Source organism: Rhea pennata, chromosome 2, assembly GCF_028389875.1.
Source record: "Rhea pennata isolate bPtePen1 chromosome 2, bPtePen1.pri, whole genome shotgun sequence".
Classification (NCBI taxonomy): Eukaryota; Metazoa; Chordata; class Aves; order Rheiformes; family Rheidae; genus Rhea; species Rhea pennata.
The window spans coordinates 154,685,146-154,710,286 of NC_084664.1; the positions used below are offsets into that span (position 1 = coordinate 154,685,146).

The following is a 25,141-nucleotide window of genomic DNA, read 5'->3' on the forward strand; positions in this document are numbered from 1 at the left end:
GGATACAAAACAGAGCTAAGAGAGGCTACCTATGGAGATATTCAAACTTGAATGTACATGGCCTTAACAACCCGATCTAATGTTAGAGTCTGCCCTTCTCTGAGTGGAGGATTGGACCAAAAGACTTCCTGAGGTCTCAGCCAGCTTTGGTTATTTTGTGATTCTATTTTCCTCTAAACGCTAACTTCTTATGTTTAATAAAAGCTTCCCAATCTCTCAAAATCCTTTTCAGTTTTGCTAAAATTTCAAGTTTTGTGGTGTTCTAGAAATAAATCTTTTGCTGAAAAGATCTACGTACTTAAAACAAGTACCTATCCTCATGCACATTTAAAAGATACAATTATCTTTCTCTCTTCCGCCCCCCCTCCCCCCCCCCAAAAAAGCTTTTTTTAATTTTGTTTTGTTTTTACCTTTCTGAGGTAGTTTGGGAAGAACTCTTGGGCCAAGTGCAGTCTTTGCAGTTCCAGTGCTAAAAATCAATACATGTGAATTGTTAGTGCTTATAATTGTTACACTTACTCTTTCCCATTTTTACTTCCCCACAGCCATAATATAGAAAAATACACATTCATAGTGCTTATTTTGTATAACCAAATATTCACCCTGCCTGTGGATTAATCCTGAAACTCAAAGTACTATTAAGAACAAACTGCTTTCTTCAGAGAAAGCTGTGCAAAGCCCATGCAAAGCTTTAATGCTACAGCGCAGATTTATCCTATGGACCACAGCACATGCAAAAATATACTCTGAAAATGGATGAAACTGAAAGAAATTAGCTGAGAGTTTCCTGAATTTTTAAGGAAACTTTGGTCGTTAAACATTAAAGTAACTATACTGAATCACTCAGAATACAATCTGTCTTTTATACTAGCAGCTTGAACTTTTCTAGGATTGAGCATATGCCTTGTCACTCACCGCATGAGTACAGTATTGAAATACATACACACTGCAACTGCATTGAAAGACAAAGCCTCTGCTACTCCAAGGAAAATATTGAGTATTGTGGACAAGCCCCACACTTCACACTCTCTGTCAACCTGTGTTATAGCTGTGCTAGCTACTTATGGTGGTAAATAACAGCACATGCAAGATGGGAATAATTTAAGCACAGCATAGAAATCTGAGAGACAGTCACATCTTGCCAAGCATTCCACCGATGCTTTCCTCTGTAGGTATTTTTCCCAAATTAACACTAGGCTACTTCAAATTTTCAAACATGGTTTCTGAGGGCAACACTTATTAAAAATTTGAACAAAAAGTCAAAATTATTCCACCAAGCATGTACTCGAGTCACTTTTCTATAAACTGATTATGGGAACACCCCTTGCCCCTCAACACACACAGATTTCTTTGCATATATTTTTTGTAATTTTTAAAATCATTCTTTCACTGAAGACTAAAACTCAGTGATAAAATTTGTAGGATGAACAAACACCTCTTGACAAACACCTTGAAACATTCTGGTGAAAGCGGTCAATTTATGTATCCCTGAAAAGTGCAATTTTATGCATTAACAACAGACACTGGTATTTCCATAGTTTGCTGTCAACAGCTATGTCACACTATGTCAAGGGTTGTTTGTCTCGAGGCTGTCTAAACTGTCTTAGGTCACGAAAATCAGAAAGGCCTTGAAATCTCAGTTATGAATATGTAGAAATGGCTGTGATTCATTATGCTTTCTGTACTGAATGAGGAAAAGGCTTCACAGGCGTTCTATCTTTTTCATTTCATTTTAAAACAAGCAGCAAACTAAAAAGAATTCTGATCTTTGAGAAAATAAGCTGCTCACTGAATAGCAGATTCTGCTAAAAACTGGAATTGTTTCACCCCAATCCAAGTAAGTTATACCTGTTTGCTCAAGCTACCAATCCTATAAGATAATTTGCTTCTTTTACTCAATTTAATCCTAAACTACCATCTGGTTTGGCACCAGCTAAACTCTGTAGTGAAAGGGGAAAATGATCTCACTGGTTGTTCTGCTTTTGTAAAGCTATAATTCAGACAAGATTTGCATTGCTGGATTCCACTCTCCTTAAATTTATGCTCATGGAACTCCAAGTCCTTAATGTTTCGAGGCTCTTTTAGCACAGGTATAATAAAGGGATTATGAGCTCTGCTTTTTCATTAAAATTTTTGGGTTGATTTCAAACATCTCTCTATAAAAAGTTACAAAGAAGAAAACAAATGGATTTAAGGCATTAAGAAACAAAAATCAGTATCACCTCAAAATAATTAAAATCGAAACAATGAGGGGGAAAAAAGACGAAATAAGTCAGGAACTTGCTAGAATATGTTCAACGGAGTAGAAGTTTTCTGCTTCATCACCAACCCTGTCTTGGGTATTATTTATCTCTGAATGCTTTACTTTGAAATGAACACTTTCAGCTTAATTTTCTAGGTTTGTTTTAAAGAAAATACATCTTAACACAAAACTGAAAGAACAGCCCAACTCAATCTTGCTTCTATAAATAATTACTTATGTCCTTCCAGCCTAATGACATCAACCACAAGTCTCACACCTCTATCCTCATGTTATGAGTATCAAATACGGCAGCAGCTCCTTATGCAGTAGACTACCATTTTTCTTCTTCTGAATACCACTCTCTAGAAGGATTCATGACGTAAAGCAAGTCAGCTCTGCAACCAAGAACAAATCCACTGCCTGTCCTGATAAAGCAGATCAGAGACCAGGGAACATCCTGCAACTGCATCTACAAGTCTACTGTGATTTGGTTGACTCTACATTCCTGTCTCTGGTCATGGCCTGATCACATACATACATTTGCGGTCAGACAAGAGCTCCCTCACGCTGCCCAAGGCGCACGTTGATTAGAACTGCCATGTGTTGCACGTACGAACTTTGGAATCACAACACAGATAAACGAGTAGCAAACACTGCGTGACAGGAGTAGATGGTAATCCTTTCTTCTCCAGCTGTTGAAGAAGATGCACGTAACACAATGATCTGATGGCCTACGAGCTAAAAGCAGTTTGTGTTATTACAAACTGTGTGTCAGCACATACGTCTAGCAGACTCGCACACTGTTCGGCTGGAAGACTGAGACAGGTCCTCTCTCGGAGAGCTACTTTTATGCCAACCTATCCCAAGAGTGACACCACAAAGTGTTTTGTTTTTCTACAGCAACAGGCACGATACCTCAACAACATGAAGCAGAAAAAATGAAGTGTCAGGAAATACAGCTTAAGGCAACGTACTGTAACCTAGAGGCACTTCTGTATGAGTAATGGATAAATACTGGTACAAGTGGTTTGTCCATCCCATTTAAAGGACGGACAGTGTCTGGATAGTTACGAATAAAGCATAGGAAGCTCAGTGAAGCTCAAGCATATGTGTGGTCGTAAGACATGCAAAAAGTACCATAGCTGGGGTTCTACTTCATAAAAAAGGCTATTTTTTCTCATTTACAAATTAGTTGTATTTAGATAAATTTTCATCTTCAACCTTAGAGAGACAGATTTGATTTTACCTTGACTGCTGAGACATCCCCTCAAACTTGTTCGCAGCCTTAGTTGAAGGTGGGCCCAAATCATTACCTGAGGTGAAAAAAAACATTTTTTTAAAAAAATTAACATTAAAATAACTGAAATGTATCAAGAGGGTATAATTTAAAACAAAGTCATAGCCTTCCAAGCATCCTCTACAGAACATGTCTAAATGTTTTAAAGATCATCCTTTATCAATAACTTTGTAAACTGAAAAAGCTATAGGGACCATAATAATAATCTGAACTGACCTGTCATATAACACATTTCAGAAACGAATCACTCAAAGCTGACATCTGCTGGCAAGGAAAAAACTAAATTATGAGTTACTATTGTATATTTTTTCCTCAATATAGTGCTTTAATTTTCTCTGAAACAAAAGATGATACTGCAAACCAGTATCTAAATAAATTTACAGCAGATGTTTAAGTTTTGCTTTATAAGGCACATCTTTCTAAAACCATGTAAGCTGGATTTTACTCACAAAATAACAAATTTCTAAGGATTGTACCTTATTCTAGGGTCATTAAATCAGGAAAAGCTATGCTTTCAGTCACCATGTTACCATAACTTGAATTAACTTCCTGATAAAGAAAGTCGTAGGTATAGTCAGTTCTGGCAAGTAGCAGCAAAATCCCAAACCAAGTGCTTCTGAACTCTTTTAGTAGGAAAGATCTCCTTCATTAATCACCACCGTTCCCAAGGCACAATTATAGCACCTATCTTGTTTTACTGCCTTTATCACCCCCCCCCTTCTAGACCAGCATGTCTAAACAATCTTAGAAGCAGCTTCAAAAATTAATGTATTTCACAGAGACAAAATCTACCAGGTAGTAAAGCACAATATGCAAAGGCCAGATGCGTTTCCCCAGGTACCATTCTCAGGGTATCAGAGTCTAAATAAAACAGTGGTGGCAAAAATTTAATATTTTGACAGGAATTAGCTTTTCCCCATCAGTATTATCTGTTCCACTTTGGAAACCAGCTAGTAAAAAGTGTCCCTCTACTATGAGAGCTACTTTCTCATACATAGCTACTCATTCAGATTACAAGAACTGCAGTAAGATTGCAGCCAAATTTATGTCATAATTAGATCTTCAGGTGGAATTTTCAGAAATGGTTAACATTTCCTTAACTCTCATAGATTTCAATTGCTGCAGAGAGGTTAATACGGAATCTTGTGAAAAATATCTGTTTATATTAAAAACGGAAAAGTAACAAGTTTTAAAACAAGAACAAACACTAAATCTTTCACATACGGGTCCTATGTATAAAAAAAGGAAATTTATGGCTGCTACAGAAATACAAAATAATCTAAATGACACTTTTAATGCATCTTTGAATAGTAACTCAATGAAGTAAAACATAACTTAAAGGCTGTTCTGCTTGAACCCTCAATTAATGTTCAGGTGAGAAAAATGCTGAAATGCAAAATAGGAAAAATGACAACACAGAGGAGCTTCTGGAAGGTAAAGTACCAAACTTCTGACAAAATTCTTAAAGAGCGCAAAGGCAGATAGAAGTAACTCCCTCTTTAAAGAGCTTTTTTATATTCAAAATTTAATATTTAAAATCCAATGTGATTTTTCTACAGTTCTCATCTAAGAAAAGGGGGAGAAAAGGCCCCTCGTCCATCCACAGAGATTTGCTCTGCACAGCATGGCAGACAGGAGAAAAAACAAGCAATGTCATTTTCTCTGACCCTGCTTTGAAAAGCTATTCTACTACTTTAAAGTTTTTCAACTTCAGTTCTACACCTACTTCTTCCCATATTTTCCTTTCCCTTCATCTCTTAACTAGTATATTTTTAAGAGAAAGTGGCACTAACTTAACATCTGCTCCCATCACAATTTTCATTCTACAAGTTTTATATTCCACCAGTGTTATATTAAACAGTATTAAAGTATTTTAGGTGCTAATTTGGACTAAAAGTTCTTTTAAAGTTTGAGCTCCTCAAAATGTCTTCACTACCTCTGAAATAGCACCGGGCTGTTAGAACAGGCAGAATAGGCAACATATTTTCCACATCACAGACTCTGAGAAAGTAGAGAAATGCAAAGATTGACATTATTTTTATTCATTAAGAGGCTTTACTATTCATGAGTCTCTATACTTTTCTTTGTATTAAATCCTAGACCAAATCACACATATACTATATATTAGCACTCCATGATTTAACATATTTAACTCAAGTTTTTCCAGAAAAAAATGGTACTTTTAGGCTTGCTGGAGTTTTGTGTTTATATTAGGACACAGAAAGGATACTCAGAGATCTGAGTAGTATATGGATGACCCCCTTACATAAGTATTGGATTGCAACTCAAAAGTTAGTAAGATTTAAGGAAATCCTGCCAGCTATACTAGAATTGTAGAAAATTACATGGGCCTGTGATTTATAGCTACAGGGAAAAACTGACTGCACAGAGAAATCTTTATTAAAAAGAGGAGGAATTTGAGTAGACAGGAAAATGCTTTCTAAAAAGTTTCTCTCAAAGGTAACCTGTTATACAGAAACCTTTTTTTTTTTTTTTTTTTTTTGTAATTTCTCCTGCTGGTGGAAGGATGCAAACCTATCAGTCTTTGTATACGTACAGACAACATCACGAAACCTGAAAACATATTAAGACAACACATCTCAACCAGTTAGGTATGAACACTTTGCAGCAGAGATCTGGCACACAGCCCAAGGAAACGCGTCACTGCCATTGGCAGAACTGCACAGATTTATTCATGTGTTATCTGCCCCAAATCTGGGTCCATCCAGCCGAGTTAGCTGGCGAGAACAGAAGCCAGGTGAGGATATAGATGCAGCAGAGGAGTGGGACAGAGTAAAGGCAGCCTGGGACGCTGGGGAGGTGAGGGGAGGCAAAGGAGGTTGAATTGGGCCCCAGGAAAACCTGGAATATCACCAGTTTTGCTAAGTGAGGCTCAGATACAGAAAGCTGGAAGCTGCAGAGACAGAAGCCACAACTGCTGATCCATCTGAGCTGACACTGCATCGAGCTGCAATCACTGGAAAGCAAGTGCTAGGCAAAAGCAACCAAGGTTATAGCTCACCCATCGTAAAGGTTTCCCCTGCCCTTCTGCTTTGCGTTTTGAAAGACTCACCCCAAGGAATCGGGCCCTTATTCTGGGGTCCGTGAGGTAGTGGGCTTGGTGGGTCAGAGAGGGTTCGTTTGTGTCCAGGGGGCGGGGGAGGTGGCCTCTTCTTGGACAGAGTGGAGCTGCCACTAGAGGTTGGGGTGCCTAGAGGGAGGGTTGAAGGTGGGCCTGCAAAACAACAGACAGTCGTCTTACACACGCACGCGCCATCAACATCAAAGCAGCACTGAAAAATTCACAGTCGGACCACAGGGAAGTGCAGCAAAAGACTAAAACCAGAGAACAAGCCATGCCGAAGCACTGTTTAGACTGAACGAGACATTTACCATGGTTTTAACCACTCTAACCACGGGAATAGAAGCAACCTGACAACAGAATGACACACATGGATTTTGTTTAAGAATAGAGGATTAGTCACTCCAGGATTTTTGATTTTAGGCATTGTTATGACAAAGTACATAAAATCTTAATAATAAGTAGTATTTAGCATTTGGGCTTCAGATTAATTTACAGCAGAATGAAACAACTTCCTAGATACACAAGTTTTGACTACAGAAGAGAGTAATTCTGTTAAAAACAAACAAATAAATGAAGTACAACTTCAAACTTCATCTGAAACTTGCAAATAGGATTCTAAGCTTAATACATTTTTTTGAAGTTATTTTCCTTTTTTTTTCTTCCTCTGTGGCTTAGCTATAGCAAAATACACATTCTTAAGAGTATAACAAATTATTGTTTGCAGGGCATATAAAACAAACATCAGAAAATCTTTTTCTAAGGCTGAGATTAGACATATTATGGTAGCATTGCCTATTACAGCTTACATGGTCAGCCCTATCCTAGCCCCAAACCTTGTATTTCCCCTTGCAATGATGTTGGCACAAACACTGTTTAACAGGATATGGGAATAGATACAGATTAAAAAATAACCTAGGAGGAAGAGGAGTGTTTCCCCTGAACCATTTTACCATTCACCTTCAAAAATGCTTGAATGAGCTCAAGGAAGCAAGCAGTGCAAGGCACAAAACTGCAGCATGAGAGCAAAACTGCCTAAGCCAACTGTCATTACTGCCAAAAATAGTCAAAATATTTATTTAAATTGGTTCTATGTTAGTTTGGAATAGCTTTTAATACTTTTTTCCACTTTATCAAAATAGTAATCCTTTATTCCAGTCCATGATCTTGCAGTAAGTCTTGCAGGTATGACAGCTTTGCCATCACAGACCCTGGAAAAATGCAGCTGTCTGACTGTATCGTTTTGAAAGCAAAATTTATTTGTAGCTGGAAATTCAAAGTCTAACATCAAGTATTTTATAACGCTATAGAGTCTACTTACTTATTCCTGAAAACATAACTTATTTGAACAGTATTTGAGGCAGAATTTTGATTTTGTTAATCAGCATGCACCCTAACTTGCACACAGAACTAGAGCTGCTTCTTCAAAGATTTATTTCCAGTCTGTAACAGTGAACAATACCAAAGCTGAGATCCTTCCCAAATCACTGCCTGTCACAAAAGTATTAAAATCAGTGCAGAAAAATCTTTCAGCTGGTGACCTCCTCCTTTCTTCCTAGTCTCCCCCCAAACAAGATTAATAAAACTCCCATAACGAGTTAGTGCTCCAATCTACTCCCTTCCAGAGTCAAGACTGGAAGGCCTCTCATTGCGCAGTGAGCATCTCTACCACAACACCAGCAGGTATCTGGGGCCTTTCATTAATTGCTTACTCTTGTGAATAAAATTCCTCTCTATTTAATCTACTCTCAAGTTCACAAAACCATTAACTGACAAGCAGTGAAATGCTCCTGCAAATTAATAACTGTTCTCTAATTTTTATCCTTTCTTATTTTTATTTTATCCTTGAGCTTCAGTTATTTAACAAAGTAAGGTAATTTAAATCATATTTTGAAACTAGTTTCTGCCAGGGAAAAAAAAAAATCGTGCTAAATCTTGACTGAAGATCCCCTAGACTTCTGCACGTTAGAAGTCCTCTAGTTTGTTTAAATGCTTTTGAAGCAAAGGTGTTCTGTAAACCACAGGTAACTGAGCATATCTAGGAGTCATGGGGTTGAAGGGAAAATTAAATAACTAGTATTACCAGCAATATTATTTTTAAAGCACACAGAAACCATACATAGTATGACAGCAGAAAAATGCTACGCTGAAATCTCCAATGGGAGTTACATACTTCCAAAATGTCTGCAAGTGGAAACTGCTAACACTTCAAAAGCTTCCGTCCTACCACCACCTAGTGTCCTATTACTTGAACTACATTATATTCTTCAGATTGAAACAAAAGTTGATTCTCTCCACCTTGCAAAATTGCTCATAGTTCAAACTTCACTTAGAAAGTGAGGAAATATATTAAAATAGTATCATACACTTATTGCAAAAATAAAACTTCAGAAACAGAGTGACAATTTGAGCTCTGTATTGCCAAAAAAAGATTAAGAAGTCTTCACAAAAAGATGATTTAGTGTGTGATTGTATACAAATATTTTGTATTTCACACTACTACAATGTCTATAGATACCACAGAAAAGTTTCAAAACGTTATCACATCACAGTTTTCAAAAGTTCACATGGTGCCCAGCAATTTTAGGGAAAAGGTGTTAACAACCACATCTTTTCAGACTTCTGGCAGGTGTTACTATATTAGTTTCATAGCTGGCTAGAGGGAACAAATAAATATGAATTTAGGAGTCATAATATACTAATGATTAGGTGGCTGGCAGGACGGCTTATAAAATAACATCTTCAAATTAACAGTAATCAAGGAAATACTTTGAATCACTTTTCAGAAAAACGTACAATATTGCTCCGTGTTTTGAATAAAGCCAACATGGAAAACACTCTAGAATCTAAAACAATTTATGGAACAAGCAATGAAGTAATACAATGGTCCAATAACACATTACGTATGGATAAAATTGTTATCAAAGACTTTGTGTGTGTGTGTTACATGCAATGTATATAATAAGCATACATTCTCAGAATACTGTTGCACAGTATTTTTTAATTGTACAAAGCAAGGCAGATATTTCTAAACACTAAGCAGAGATCAGTTAAATTTTCTAGATCAAAGATACTTCGTGATTCTAACCAGGGAGCAAGTAAGCCAACCATTTCTTCTCCACAATCATCCTGATGACTTCTACCATAGCTGTGAAGTTCACATTTCATGAAGAGTGCTTTCTCACACGAGACAAAAAATAAAAATCATCAGTTTGACCTAGAATCTTTTTATTCTGTTCCCTTTGGGCTCTCTTTTCTTCAGTTAGCTGGATAATAGTTGCTTTCAACACAGGTCGTTCTCATCTTTTCTCTCTTTTTCATATCACGTACATCATGCTTTCATATGCAAATAGACTCAGATTTCATATAGTAAGGTAAATAACTGGAAAAGGTCTGCAATTAGTAGTGTGCTGCCCTTCAGCTTTCGTGGAGTTAGTATCGTATCTATTAATTTGTGTACTGGTGACAACATGCAAAGCTGTTACCATTCACTCAAAAAATGGTGTTTTTCTAGTGTAAAAACCTCACATTCATATTTATATTTTACCACTTAATGAGAGATATGGAAGAACCAGTATTCCAGTTAATGGTAGAACAGGTACTGCAAAGGAAAATGAATTTGTATTAAAAATGGTATTTTCAGTAAAAATGTTGTTAACCTTATTTTTCAAGTTCTTATGACTATTTCTGCACAGATATTACTAAAAGTCTTCTTCAGTTTGTCTTACTTTAGATCATATATCTTTATTACTGAAAATAAGACCATTATTAAAGAAACAATGATCACAGTCACTCCAAACAAGAAAGCTAAGAAGATAAACAGATTCAAAATTAACATCTGAAGTACATTCCTTAATTTCAAAAGAATTTAAAATAATCTTGTTTTCAAAAAAGAGTCAAAACTTACATTCAACAATGTTTGAGGCACCATACAAATGTAACTACATGAAAACAAATTATTGTCAAATAGCTTTCCCTTCCTATTACAGTACAAAGAGGTAACTCCATTTTATTTAACAAAAATATATAACAAATTTGTAAGCGTATTTTTAAAAAATGATTTCTATAAACATGTAAAAGAGTTGCAATATTACACCCTGAGAGAACTGAAACAGGAGAATCTGGATGATCTCAAAGACAGAAGTAACAGAAATGAGATGGACTATAACAATATTATGGAGTAAATTAACTTCTAGAGTAAGAGAGGATCTGTATTATAATCTGATGCCTCATCAGCTGAAAGTGGTAGTAGAGACTATCTGTATAATGATTTGGTTTGCCATAGTACAATGCAACCACGGAAAGATAACCAAGACAAAAGGATGTTCTGACATAGTATTTCCAGTAGAAACAGGAAGATTTTAATGCTGCTCCTGCAAGACCCTACCTACAACACTGCATGCAGTTCCAGTCCCTCACGTTTAAGAAAACTGATTTAAACAGGAAAGGTGCAGAGAAGGGGCTACTAGAATGAAAGGACAACTAGGATGACAGGAGAAAAGGCTGTTATATTATAACAGGTAAACAACGCTTGGTTTGTTTAGTTTAACAAAACAAAAACACAGGCCTGTATGATTGCTCTCCAGGTAGTGTGTTGATATAAACATCAATGGAAGAAAAATCGTTGATGCTAAACAGTAGTGTTGGCACATAAAAAAAAGTCAATTTACTGGATTTCTATGATGTTTAACCCTGCGAGCAAGGCAATGAACTTCTGGAAGTTACTAGCAGATGCAAATTAACTAATTTATTTAAAAATAAGTTTAGTTAGGTAAAGAAGTAGATTACATGACATAGTATCTCCAATAGCAATGGCCTAGTATTGCAATAGAGGTGTCTTCTGGGTCTACATAACTAACGTCAGAGTTGTGGAAGAGCATGTAAAATCTGCAAACTTATCTGCGTTTGAGCTCCAAGGTTAAATCCATGACATAAAATTGATCCCTGCCCTTCATGTTCATTTCTTTTGTGATGGACATAGGCAGAATCACTGGAGATGAACTAGCTTTCAGCTAAAATTAGGGAAAGCTGGTTTAGATTTACCTAACACTTATATAACACTAGCAACAGTAGTTAGCAATATTACCCTCCCTGGGTTTGCAATTAAGCTTGTACAAACTTTTATTCAAGCTATTGTGTTTAGTCATACAACTGCTTTACTACTAAACACAAGTAAGCTGAATCTGAATAAAGTTAGATAAACTACTGAGAAAAAGCTGTGGTGCTTTATGAAGCTGCTACACTCTGTTTTTTATTCTGCCTATTAGAATTAACAGCAGAGATGGTGGGAAGTAACATGTACCCACAAATGCGCTGTGTTAGTGCAGAATACACTGCCTTAGCCAATACTTATGATCAGTTTAGGATTACTCAGACTTTGAACAGAAACAGCTGAAGTGCAGCCATATGTGTTACACTGCTGCCACGGGAACCTTCACATCCTAACTGACAGTAAATACCTAAGGACAGTTAATAATCTTATATTAAAAAAAAAAAAAAAAAAAAAAAACCCACAAATCATCAGTTCTCTGCTTTCTGAATATAAATAAAACCAGAAGTAATCTCACTCCAGTACTTTTTCCGAATTGCTACCCAACTAGTAAATCTGGACTTCCATTAACATGATGTATGAGAGAATTTAAAGAATTCTAGTATTTTCACCTTCCAACAATTATAAATCCATCCAGACAATTTGAACAATGAATAAAACTAATTCTTGACACCAAATCCACTAAAAACCATGGGAAAGAGGATTGTTCATTACTTTAATTGTTTTAAACTTACCTTCCCTCCCTGATACAAAGCTGAGACTCGATGGCTTCCACTCCACTGTGACATCTCAGCAACCACCATGGAACCTTGCTATCAGGGAACTTCCCTGGCAAATAAAGCCAGCTTACAGAGGATTAAAGGGAGGTGTTTTGGTTTAAACATACAGCATATTTTGGAAAAGATTTATTTTATCTGTATGTCTCAAAGGATATAAAACATTATGAAACTTTCAAAACTCTGCCTTTTTCTAAAATAAGGATCCCACCAGCTATCCCATCCTACAGACAGACACTGTGCTTTGCTTTGGTCCTATGGTATCTGTTGGGGCCTCACAGCAGAGCAGAGGTAAAAACCAGATTATGCTCTGGACAGAAGGTAAGTTTAAATTTAGTTATGGATTGAATGCTCCTCTTACTTTTGCTTTTTAGGAAATTTAGTACAGAATATAATCCTATGTTTTCAGATTGCCTTACATCAAATAGCGCTCAAAAGGTATTTGTCTAACAAAAAGAGAATTTGATAAGCCACCTTATATGTTAACTTTGACACAAGGCATATGTTCCATTACTACTACTCAAGAGAGCAGACCAAATTTAAGGTTTTTTTTTTTCCTAAAGAAATAAAATCATCTCAGTTGCAAAATTAAGATGTGTCATCAGTGTATTATGGAAAGGGGCAGGGCTGCTTCTCGCTCTTTTAAACACCCGTCGGGGAGAGGAGAAGTGACAAGGTGTAGCATTGTTTATTATAAACCAGGAAAGCATCTATGGTGACAATTACAGTGACTTTTACATACTCATGACTGTTCTTATTTGTCACTTCGTTCCTTGTTCCTTTCAAGGCTGTTAAACTATTCCTGTAATCACAGATAGTATAGATCTGCACATAATGGATGTTTCCAAAATTGATTAAATACTTGGCAATGTCATTGAATAGAAATCAACACAAAATACAGTATCACTAGCAGACTATAAAATTTTGGTATTTTTGAAGCAAAGAAACCTAGCCACTTAAACAGTTAGTTCCATTCAACCTCTCACTCAGGCTTACACTGTGACTCTGACATTTTCCACTCTGACCTAGCAGTTACGTTACTATTTTCACTAGAAGGCAATGTTTCTCCATGTTTTGTGATAACTAATTAATTATATAGTTGAAATATAAATAAGGATTTCTTTTTTTAATCCATGAAATAAAAATACAAAAGAATTCAATCTGTCATTTCTTTCAAAGTGGCTTCAGCATTGTGTTGATTCACTCATCTGGAAAACAACTTGGAGAAACACCTAGGCAAATGCTTAACATTTCTGCAACTTGAACTTATACTTAGAATGAAACACATATGTAAATATGCCCCTTCCTGGAGAAAGGCAATTTGCTGAATAATTCTGTATGAGAACTACAATATATAATGACAAAGAAATCTATTGAAAGCTGGCAACATACTGAATACTGTGCACATGAATATTAGATACAAGCTCCTTAACCTTGTTCAGAAAACAAGCTTCATATTTAGTTCCCAACTCTTGCAACTCTTACATGACCCACCCCCAAAAGTTTCCCTAGGTTAGGCTGAACACTTAAACCAGTATTCTGTTTGTGATGATAACAGATCAGATAACAGAACAGATGAGTATAAAACATGAAATAAAAGAAAGAGGCAGGGAAAAGGTTAGAAGCCAACAGGAAGGACAACATGGCATAGTCACAATCCATACAAATGAGTTCCCAGTGAAAGCGATATAAAACTCCCCTCAGACTATCCAATCTCATGTGAAAAACGTATACATTCTTGCAAAACTGCTTTTCTCTTAAGAGGCATCAAGTCTGTTTAAAAGGACAGTGTCCAGGGACTGTGAAGTTGTCAGTACATGACTAAGATTGATGGTGGAACAGTAGTTCTGAAGCACAGCATTTAAATCAAATAATAGCAGACATCTGATGTCAACAAACTCTATTCTGTCCCTTTTTATTTTTAACATTTTACTGAGAGCTTTTCTTTGAAAACAAAGTTAATTAGAAGTTGAGGAAATGAAATACAAATTTCTTTGTCCATAGTCTGAAATACAAAGTATTCTTCTTTGTCCATAGTCTGACTGCAAGGAGAAGAAGTGTTCTTGCACATCCTTTCCTTCAAAGATTTCTTTGCTCTCTCTGCCAGATCCTACTACAGCACTACCCACTAGCAACTTTTTTTTTTAAACACCTGTATTATATATGCTTCTGCAAAATATTAACAGAATTTCTATAGAAAAAAAATCAACTTTTATTTAGCAAAGAATTTATTACTACTGTTTTTAACCATTCACAAAAATTTTTATGAATATGAATCCACTACAAAGTTTTTCTTTTCTGACTTTTAAGAACATGCATTGAACTGTATTAAAACATTAACATAACAAGGAAAAAAACCCACATTATAGCTTGAAAAAGTATAATGTATCTGTTTTAAGAAAAGGACAACTGTGGAAAAAACACACTGCTTTGCAGGAGGAGTTTGAGGACAGACTTACCTTTGCCAGCATTTCTAGGAGGGAGAGGAGGTGCATCTGCAGTTGGAGAGGTTGGTGAATCTGTGCTTGTAGAAGCAAAAATCTGATTGGTGAAAGCTCCATAGGAGAGTCTTTGCTTGTCTCTAGGAGTGCTAAATCCAGGAAGAGTCATTTTGTCTTGAGGAGAAATACTAGAAGAGTGACAAAAACTTTGGGGTCTTGGAGATCTTTCTTTTTTTATAGGACTAGGCTGTGAATAGAATGAAAAAAGAATACATTATACAGCTGTCTATATATTAATATGCTTGAGAAATAATAGAATATAGTCTAGTAAACATGAGCATAACTTTTTTCTTTGTTAGATAAATAAGCTGACATTCTTCTCTTTCTCAGACATACAACCTGAAAGATGCTCTCCTCTGTAACTGAAAATTAAAAATTGTACCATCAAAAAGGCCCAACAGGTACATAAAATCAGATTTACCCTTAAAGCAGTAGATACAGGCTAATAATATACTAAATAATGTACTAAAAAAACTTTTTTTTAGAATGCAAGAGTAGCCTTCAGTTCAAACAGCACTTCAATCAGTTTTCCTCAAAGATCAAATATATGATCCCATTGATACATTTTAGAAATAAAAGAACTACTTTGACCCATTGAGTTTATTTGCTTCCTGAACTAGCAATACGTTCAGTGGTAACACTATTCCTTTAAAGGTACGTAATTATTTTTGCAGAAATTTGCACAGCAATCATGAATAGCTGTACAGGTCTTTAGACTGCCCAGGCAGTCATTAATGGCTGTATATACAGCTCTATGATCAGCCCCCTTGCAGCTCTGGTTCAGCCAGGCTTATTATAGCATTAGTCGCTCATGCAACCCCTTGCAGAGATTCCCATTTTGCTCAGTACTGTGCTTAAAAATATGCAGATTATTTGGGTTCCTGAATTATCCAGTCTCAAGCGTTACAGGAAGTGAGAAAGTGATCACAATTCTTTCTAGAGCAGACATATGAAAGAGGAAAGGTGTATCCTCATTTTATTACAGAAACTGAGCAGAGTAATTAACTGACTTGTTAAAGTAGGATCTCACCCTAACTTTTCCATGCGTTAAGAGCAGCAATTACCCAATGCCCTGAAGTAAGGTCTTTGCCTTACTCCTTTTTACCAGGAATAAACTACACAGCTCCGTTTTTTGAAAAATATAGAGTTACTTATTCAACATCTAGCTTTTAATTAAATTTGTGGAAGAACTAAGGATGAAAGCTGTGGATTTCTTCCAGCTAGAAATTTACAACTCAAAATTGATAGTGGAGGAAATAACACAAAGAAAATAAACCTATATTTAGTTATATACATTAAATAGTATGCCTTCTCAAAGCAAAGCTTCTAAAACTGAAGTATAAAATGACTAGGCTGACAAAGCAAACTTAAAAAGCAGTTTGTCAATCTTTATTAAAGGCTTTAAATCGGGGTTTTCTTCAAAGTCTGCTAGAAAAAAAGCAATCTAAAAAGGAGGTTTCAATAAGTTCCATCCATTTCCATAGAATGGAAAGTCTGACAGCCTTCCACAAAGTTGCAGCAGTAATTCAGGCTTACCTTATCATCTAAGTCATCATCGCTTTCATCAATTTCTTCCTGACGAAGATTCCACTCGTACTCCACATGGACATGAGGATTTAGCTTTCCTGCCTTGGCTTGAGAAAGCTGAAAAAGAATAACAACTCCTACTAAAAGCACTTGCTCTTCCTTCAGCATCCACATGTTTAATTTTGTTGTAACAAGCAACGAATAGAAATGTTTACAATTTTAAAACTTGACCAAATTTTAAACTTTCAGGTGCATCAGACAAACCTCCTTCTTAGTTTAAGATTTTACTTGGGGTATATATATAGCAAAGGTCAAAAGGTCAAAAAGACCTTTTTTTTCTTTTCTTTTTTTTCTTTTGGGGAAGGTTTTTTGCCTTTTGGGGGGGAAGTACTGAATTATTCAAATGGGTAGGTTTTTGATGTTCATTTCATCACAGAATTATTTGCAAAATCTATTTATTTATGAATCTTGGGATATACAACTGTTGCCCCTCAAAATCCTTGTGCTGTAGTCACAATAAAGGAAATGATCCTTTATTTAAATATTAAGTGTTTTTTTCTCTCCCTATCACTGAATCAGGCTAATATGCTGGACAGAATTCCTCTAAATTGCCAGTCTGCATAATGTGTTTACATTCTTTAAAAAACTACTCTTTCTGCAGCCATCAGCAAAAAGAAAAATGCAGTTCACTAACTCTTGGAAGTAACAAGTTCTCCATTTCAATAGTCAGAACTCCCATCACTCTTTATTCTTGTACATCCTTTAAAACTTAATCTCTATAATAGTTGATTCAAGAGAGCCTGTGATCAGTCAAGATCATCCCTAAATAACATTTGGCAGAGGTAAGAAAGTATTTTTTCAACCTGCTGTATAAGTATTAATGCACCTAATTTAATTGAAATTGAATGGATTATACAGTTGCTAAGTCATAAAACAGAAATCAGCTCAGTACATCTATTACACCGCAAGCATTTAGACAATTGCCTTCTACATTTTTCTGTCCATGCTAAACCATATGCTCACTCATATTTCTTTCAGTCTTAGCCTCATCTCATTGTCACTTTTAAGAAAAATACAGAAATAGTTTTTCCTCTCAAAAATAAAATTAAAAAAATCACAAAAGGCATAAACCACTCCTTTATAGTTAACTGAAAATCCAAGTGAGAGGTAGTCACAGAATTTCAGTTACAGTAACTGAAATGATTAACTGTTAGATAAGCTCACTGACAACATTCAAGCTTTTTTTCTTTGTTCTTAAACACAATCAACTGGCCCACACTAATGGCAGATATTACTCACTAAAGTGTATATTGCAAAGAAAAAAAAAGAATCCATTACAACTGTGTGTTGTACAGAAGTTGTTCTTCAGCTGATAGAGTACTCATAACCCTGGAAAAAGTAATAGCACAGCAGACATGGAAGTAATGAAGTCATTGAGAGTACAACCTTATCAACCATAGCATAATGTTAACTTGGATTCCCAGAAAAAAGGAAAATAATTCTGAATTTTGAAGGAAAATATATCTTGATAGTGCAATATTTAGTTCTTACATGTTAAAATCTTTCAATTACTAAATAAAATATTTTAAAGTTACCAGCTACAGAGAAAGAGCACATTTCCTTCTCCTTGGATTGTCAAAATGAGAGGTGAAGAGTTCTGAGAAACAGAATCAAGAGGCAGGTGACTACTGTTTTGTGGATTCTTCTGAGTTTGCCCTTAAGCTTTTTAGTTCCTTGATAGTACTTGCCTACTAAATGCACGATGGTCATGCATCTTAGATGGCTGACGACAGATAAATTTGCTGTTCTAATGCAGAATCCTTACTCTTGGATTACTGCTTCATTAGAATACCTGGGGAAATCCCTTAGCTCCAATACTTTTATTTCTTAAAACTCAGTAAGTTTCTGTATCTAGACACCACACATACATTCTGGAGATTCCAGAAATTTTTGCCCTGGCAACAATCAATAGAAAGAAAAAACTCCCAAAGACCGTAGTGTTTAACATTTTTGCTACCCTAGCTTCCAAACATTACACTTCAGTTTGTTCGCTATATTTTTTGCTTCTTTCTTCTTTAACGAGGTTTAAGTTTGTTTCAATTCTCCTTCTCAACAGACTTTCAGGACCTCTGAACTGCTTAACTGTCCCATCAAACAAGCTAGAAAAAGTCAAAACAGTAAAACTAAGCAAAGATTCAGACCTGAAAGCTCTTGATAGACTTAATATTTTAGGGGTTGATTTGAGCTCCTGACAAAAATGTCTGTAAGCAGAATTTTTGAGTTGAAGAAATTCAGTGACCTAGATTCATGCAGGAACTGATTTTCAGACAAATACTCAATCCCTAAAATATAAGGGCTGCAAATAGGCTGGCTAAATAGTTAAGTATTTCCAGTAGAAAATAAACTTTTTCTCATGCAGTTATAAAGAAAATGACAACAGTGTACTAAAAAAAAAAAAAAAAAAAAAAAAAAACACCACCCTGCATTAGGGCCTTTAGACCACTCCACAGCCAGTTAAAAGTGATACCAAGTGTGAGATATAGCAGTAAAGGATATTCTACACAGATTATATCTTTTTTAGAAGCTTCATTTCTTTTATTTTCTTCCTTACCAGTTCTTCACACTGGACAGCTTTCATTCTTTTTGCTGTGTCCAGAGCTGTCTCTCCTGCTTGGTTTACTATAAAATTAATAAAAACAGAGTAATTCTTTGAGATGTCTAAAGAATCATTAAGTTTCAGTATTCTTAGCAGAGTAACTTCTAAAAGTGATTAAAAATGTCTATTTACTCTATAGCAGCTGCAGCTCTTAAGATTCCACTCTAAGTGCTCATGCACTTCATGTATCATCAGGCTCTTTCTGAACAGCAGCATCTGTTGAGACAGTCCCCATATCCCTCCTAACCATCCTAGCAGAGAATATAAAGAAACGTAGTCATTTCAGCCTCTGCTCAACTCCTTTGCCAATAAAACTCTTAAACAAATAATCAGAAAAGGCAAGGAGACAAGGCAAGATAGCTCAGAAGAGAAAACTATTCCCAGACTAAAAAAAAAAAAAAAAAAAAAAAAAAAAATCAAATGTTGATCCACCACATTTTACTCTAAGTGACTGATACATAACTGTCCAAAGCCTTAATCTGAAGACAGAAGTCCTGTTCTAAGGCAGGAATTATTTACATGCTTGCTAGCTATTTTTTTTTCTTTCTGAAGGCTATAAAATCCTTCAGATTTTAAAATAATGCCCAAACAAAAGACAATATCTGAGCCCTCTAGAAGGTTCCCCAACACAACATCTAATACAATCCTTCCTATATATTCAGTATCAAATCTTTAAAAAAATCTCCTTAAAATCTTATGTGGACAAATTCTGGGTAAAGATTACTCTTACAGTATTTCTGCAAATACTGGAGTTGGACCAGAGTATGCTCTGCCCCATATCCAGGTTGTAAAGCTTTTCTCTGACTGGACATTGAAAACAGTCAGACTAAGCTGAGGTTCCACAAGCAGCCAAATCTGTGTAATACTATATAAAAAACACCAGTTGTCAATTCTAGAAAATACAAAACAGCCACCTAGAAAGGCCACTTTCAATATCTACCAAAGAGGGTTTCCTTTCTATCAAAGAGGGTAAAGTAATGAAGATTTCTGGAAGAATGTGGGCTCCTTATGGAAAGGAATAACTGAGGATCAGAACTTCTAATATGAGGAGTAACAAATATATTATTTCTTAATTCAAGTTAAAACACAGATAGCTTAGTCTGTAAGTATAAACATGATAGTCTGAGGCCTAAAGAAGATCCTACGTGAAATCTCAAGAAAGAAACAGTGCCCTAGAAAGTTAAGATCAATCACTCTTACAGAATCCACCTAGTAAAGAGTTCAAAAGAAGGGCCAATGGATGTGCTTATCTTGTTCAATTAATTTTTTATTTTATTAAATAGGGGCATATCTGTTAAAAAAAAAAAAAAGTCATGTCAAAGTCTTTGACCTATGATAGTGTTACAACATCCTAGTGTTCTAAGGATGTATGAAAAGCAAAGGAAAACAATGATTTCTACCACTGAGTTACGAATCTAATCTTATGCAAGTTTGTAGACTGGGGAGGCAGAAGATGATGCAAAAGAGAAGAAAGGGAAAAGTCCATACTCTTCAGCTTGTACATGACTGTTTAGAAAGCTTCCTTCCCACAGTAACAACTGGGAGAATCTAAATCTTTATACAGATATGCATATGACAGACAGCTCCTGAGCCTGATGAGCTGGAGTCCAAGGGACACATTTCTAACTGCTTTGACGTGGCAGGAAAGCAGAAAGTCTAATTAATTACAGATTACAAAAAAATGTGAGCAAACAGTTTATAGAGATGCCAATTTTAATGAAAGGAGAATGACTGATGCAGATACAGCAAGTGATATAGCTCACACGTAGATAGCAAACAGAAGAAAAGTAGCTGAGAAAGCCAGTCCCTTCCCCTGTCAACTAGAGTGGGGGCTAGGGCATGCTGGGTGAAGCCACAATACCAATTAACATTAATATTAAAGAAAGAATTAACTCTTGTGTACATAAAGCTCACATGCATCTAGAGTGGAATTAACATGAGTAGTCACTTAAAACATTACAACAATGCAAGTATTAGTTGAATTTTACAATTAGGTGAATTTTTACAAAGTCCAGATTAGTTAAAGTGTGTCAGAAACAAAACACTGCAGAAAACCAGTAAGTATCAGAAGTGTTCCATATTAAAATACAGTAGTGACAAACATTTTCTAAGAATAAGTTTAATTTCTAAATTGAATGTTTCTTATTGGCTTGTTAGTGGGAAATTCAAATCTTTCTAACACACAGTTTCTAAAACATAGCTTTTATTTTTCCTTAGAAATACACTTAAAACAATAGGATACAATGAGTAACAAAAAATAAAAGAAATTTCAGGAAATCTTTATTTCCCAGTATTAAATAATGAGCTTACCCAGATCAATAGTTGGCTTCCCCCTCAAAAGTAATTTCAAACACTCAGGCTTATTATACATACTGCAGTAGTGTAGAACTGTATTACCCAATGCTGTTTGCTTATCCAGGTTTCCACTAAACACAAAAGAAAGAAAAACAATCAAGGAAAGTATTGTATACTGTGCTATTCATGCCAGATCATTCTAGATCTAGCATCCCTGTGAGCAATAAATCTTTATGGTAACACAAATACCATACTGCAAAAATACAAAGTAGGGAGTTAATATATTTCAATTAAACAGTGTGTCTATTACTTCTAAAGACTGTTGGGAATTACAGTTCCAAGTGTATCGCTAGAAATCCTTGAGCAGTGGTTGAAAACAACTGAGCATCTACAGATGTTCATTCAAAAGAATGAACTCAGATTTAGACCTATTCCTTTGTAAGGTCATTGCACTTGACTGGAAAAAGATAAAGATATCTGAAAAAAATAACACAAAAATAAATAAAAATGAAAAATTATTTTTACACAGGTAGAATCCTAATACGATAAAACCATTGGAAATGCAAGGAATTATGAAGGAGTACTGTGAGGATGCACAAAAGGTGGTTGCAACAAGGAATATAAGGCTACACACTAAATTAGAAAAAGATGGGCTATGCACAGGAGCTAACAGGACTTTTAAAAACATACTCTCAATTTTCAGCTCCTAAAAAAAGACACAAATCAGCAACTTTCAAATCAATATAACACATTTACGTAAATGAAATGCTCAGGAAATGACAGATATTTTTTCCAATCAGTATTACTCATATTGAACACTAAGCATACCTAAAATGCAGAGACCATTTTGTTTTAAATGCACTCTTAAATTCCAGATTGAGACAAAAATAAATAAAAAATGATGGCTGTTTGAAGAAACTATAGTGTCATAAATAAATTAATTTAAAAAAATCCAATATACCAAATCCTTTAATAATGCTCAAAATCATAACTTGGGCTTCTAAAACATTTTTCAAATGGTTATCTCAAACAGCTTCCAAATATACTAATATTAATTAGTAGCTTAATTCTTATAACATTTAAAATAGTCAGCAGTCCATTTAACAAGAGGAAATAGTGGCAGAATAAAGGTTCGGTGAGTTAAAGGTTACAGAGCAAGTCTGCAGAGCCCTAGAAACAGCATCAGGAACAAGGGTTTCAAGTCTGTGCTGGACCAAATTTCCTCTCTAATACTGCTTACATACCATGCTCCATGAACTATTAGAAAGGGGAAGGAAAAAACAAGTATTCACTGACTGCATTTCAAGAGCAGGTATGATTTCACATACTCAGAGTGAGAGCAAGAGAGGGGGGAACTCCTCAAACCAAAGGCCCTCTCCCTGCTCCAGACGGCTGTGATGAATCTTCTAGGTTTCTCTCTCACTGTTCTGTTAAAAGCTGCAGTCTGATAATGCACAGGATTGCTGCTGCTTTCTTAGTATACTATAGAAACGGACTGGAATTCATCTCATTTAATGATTACCTATACGGTGACATATATAAAAAAAAGTACATATATTTACAGAGCCATAAAAAACATCTTTATATGGTGACTTATATTAAAAGTAATGCACCATTACATCATTTGATCTTTTTTTAAGAAAATATTTTCATCAAGTTTTCCTTCTCCTATGAAGGGAACTGCTGACTACAAAGATTAGCTCAGCCAGTCAATTAGGTGTTGAAAACTATTATTTTAAAACACCAGGCTCTCAAAAGCTTTAATACGCTTTATGAACTATTCAGACATCTTTTCCAAAGTCAGCCTAGCTTTTATCCGTTATTTTCTGTGAAAGATTCTTGTTTTCCATTCTGATTTCTTTCCGCTCAGTCTGTCCCTATATTTGCAAGAATTACTGGCCATCTTTACCTATACTGTTTGCATTAAGTTTCATATTTTTATGAGTTCCAAATAGATGCTCTTCTCTCTTACGCTTTATATAGTTTCTCCTTTCATTCTCTTTTCATAGAACTGCCACTCATGTTTTAATTCTACTTTTTTTCCCCTCTCTTTCATTCATTAAATAGTCTTTCACTACCTTAAAGTTATTAAATGATGCTCTTTTGAAACATAGCTAAGGAGAATGATTAGAAGATATAAGCAAACTCCATCCAAAGTACACCAAGAATGATTTTGAGTATCTGCATTTGTCATTCACAATAACTTTGACAAATGAGCAATCCATACCAGTTTTGTACAAGGAAGTCAACCAGATGGAGAGAGGTTTGGTCAGCAGTCCGGACTGCTAAATGAAGTGCTGTTTCACCTGGCTCCTAAACACACACACAAAAAAATTAAGATTTTTGCATCTTACTTCTACAAGGCTTATAATACCAGACCTTCTGCTGAGATGATGTTAGTCTTTTACAATAAATCTTACTTATTTATTCGGAAATTATGATGAAAACAGCTATTGCCTTTCTGATCTCTAAAGGCACCATGTGCTTTAAAGGTAATACAACCCCTCTTTTTGATGTGACAGCCCTCTCAAAACCAGGTTTCCCTTGTTCTAGCTGGTGGAACACTCCTGAGGGAGCTTTCAACCATTCTAGTAACTATGGGGAGGTCCTGTCTAGCCAGGAACACACAGTGAGCTTGCAGTACTTGTTGCTTAATAACAATATCGGTGAACACTAAGCATAGCCATTATTCCCTATAAAAATGTTAGTGTGCACATGTACAAATACTCAAATCATAGTATTATATGCATTACATCTTTTAAACTGAATCATGTATTATCTTCCATACAGGTAATAGAGATACTTATATAAAAATATAAAACTTGTGTTAATTCAATTTAGAAATTGTATGACAGAAATTAATTGAAAACCAGGTTCTTTTATTCCTACTGATCACAAAGGGCATTACAGCACATATAGTTAAGATTACACATCTTTGTAGGAATTGTGACTTTTAATCACCATCAAGAACGTTAAGAACTTATGTGGGAGGAAACTACTATAAATGTCCTAACTAACGCTTCAGTTGGAGTTCGTACTTTTCTAGATACCACTGACGAATAGCCAAGAAACTTTAAGGAAGTAATTCTATGGTATCTGCTTCGAGTGACACAAAAATAGAAAGTTTAAATTGTAGCTAAGAGAATTTGTAATGTGTCTCCTTAATATGCATTCCACGATACTTGAAGTGCTTAGATCATGTTAAACTCGTACTCTCCACTTGAAACAAAGTTGTGTTTTGTCCTCTACTAAATTAACTACTTTCACAGAACTTACCAAAAAAGTTCTGAGATCTCTCCATTTCAGCAGGTTACAAGTTTCACAGCTGGGTTCAACATTAACAACAAAAAACCACTCCCAACAGAGCGATTACGCAGCATCACGTCTTCATAAAACTAAGTTACATTACTCTTGAGCAACGTTTCTACATGGATGGTTGAGGCAGTTATCTCAAACAAACTGGACTGATTTTCAGAGAAATTGCCACTGGCTTCAGCAGAAACTGCAAGCATTTGTAACTTTATAGGGAAAAATTCATTTTCAAGGTTGAGAAAAAGAATCTATTTCTTTAAATGGTTTATCACAAGCTATGAAGGAATTAGATTTACTATTTTTTTTACACAGAATGAGCAAAGACTTGTATACTGTATGCCACCTCATGCCATTTCGGTAATGTGTGCCTTCAGTTCCTTAGAGCAGATGTGATATTGTCTAT

The 25,141-nt window shown here is 35.5% G+C and overlaps 1 protein-coding gene across 3 annotated transcripts in view; it reads right to left on the reverse strand.

The window, feature by feature from the left end:
* Positions 1 to 25,141, reverse strand: part of ASAP1 (ArfGAP with SH3 domain, ankyrin repeat and PH domain 1) — a 133,731-nt gene that overhangs the window by 8,924 nt on the left and 99,666 nt on the right. For 2 of the 3 annotated variants that reach the window (XM_062570624.1, XM_062570626.1), the window contains exons 19-27: positions 23,654 to 23,739; positions 21,442 to 21,557; positions 19,087 to 19,154; positions 16,485 to 16,592; positions 14,907 to 15,135; positions 10,169 to 10,222; positions 6,613 to 6,774; positions 3,489 to 3,555; positions 411 to 469 (exon numbers count right to left, since the gene is read on the reverse strand). In XM_062570624.1, coding sequence (XP_062426608.1) covers positions 411 to 469; positions 3,489 to 3,555; positions 6,613 to 6,774; positions 10,169 to 10,222; positions 14,907 to 15,135; positions 16,485 to 16,592; positions 19,087 to 19,154; positions 21,442 to 21,557; positions 23,654 to 23,739 — 949 coding nt within the window. The remainder of the gene's footprint in view (positions 1 to 410; positions 470 to 3,488; positions 3,556 to 6,612; positions 6,775 to 10,168; positions 10,223 to 14,906; positions 15,136 to 16,484; positions 16,593 to 19,086; positions 19,155 to 21,441; positions 21,558 to 23,653; positions 23,740 to 25,141) is intronic. The other variant, XM_062570625.1, reaches the window with a different exon arrangement.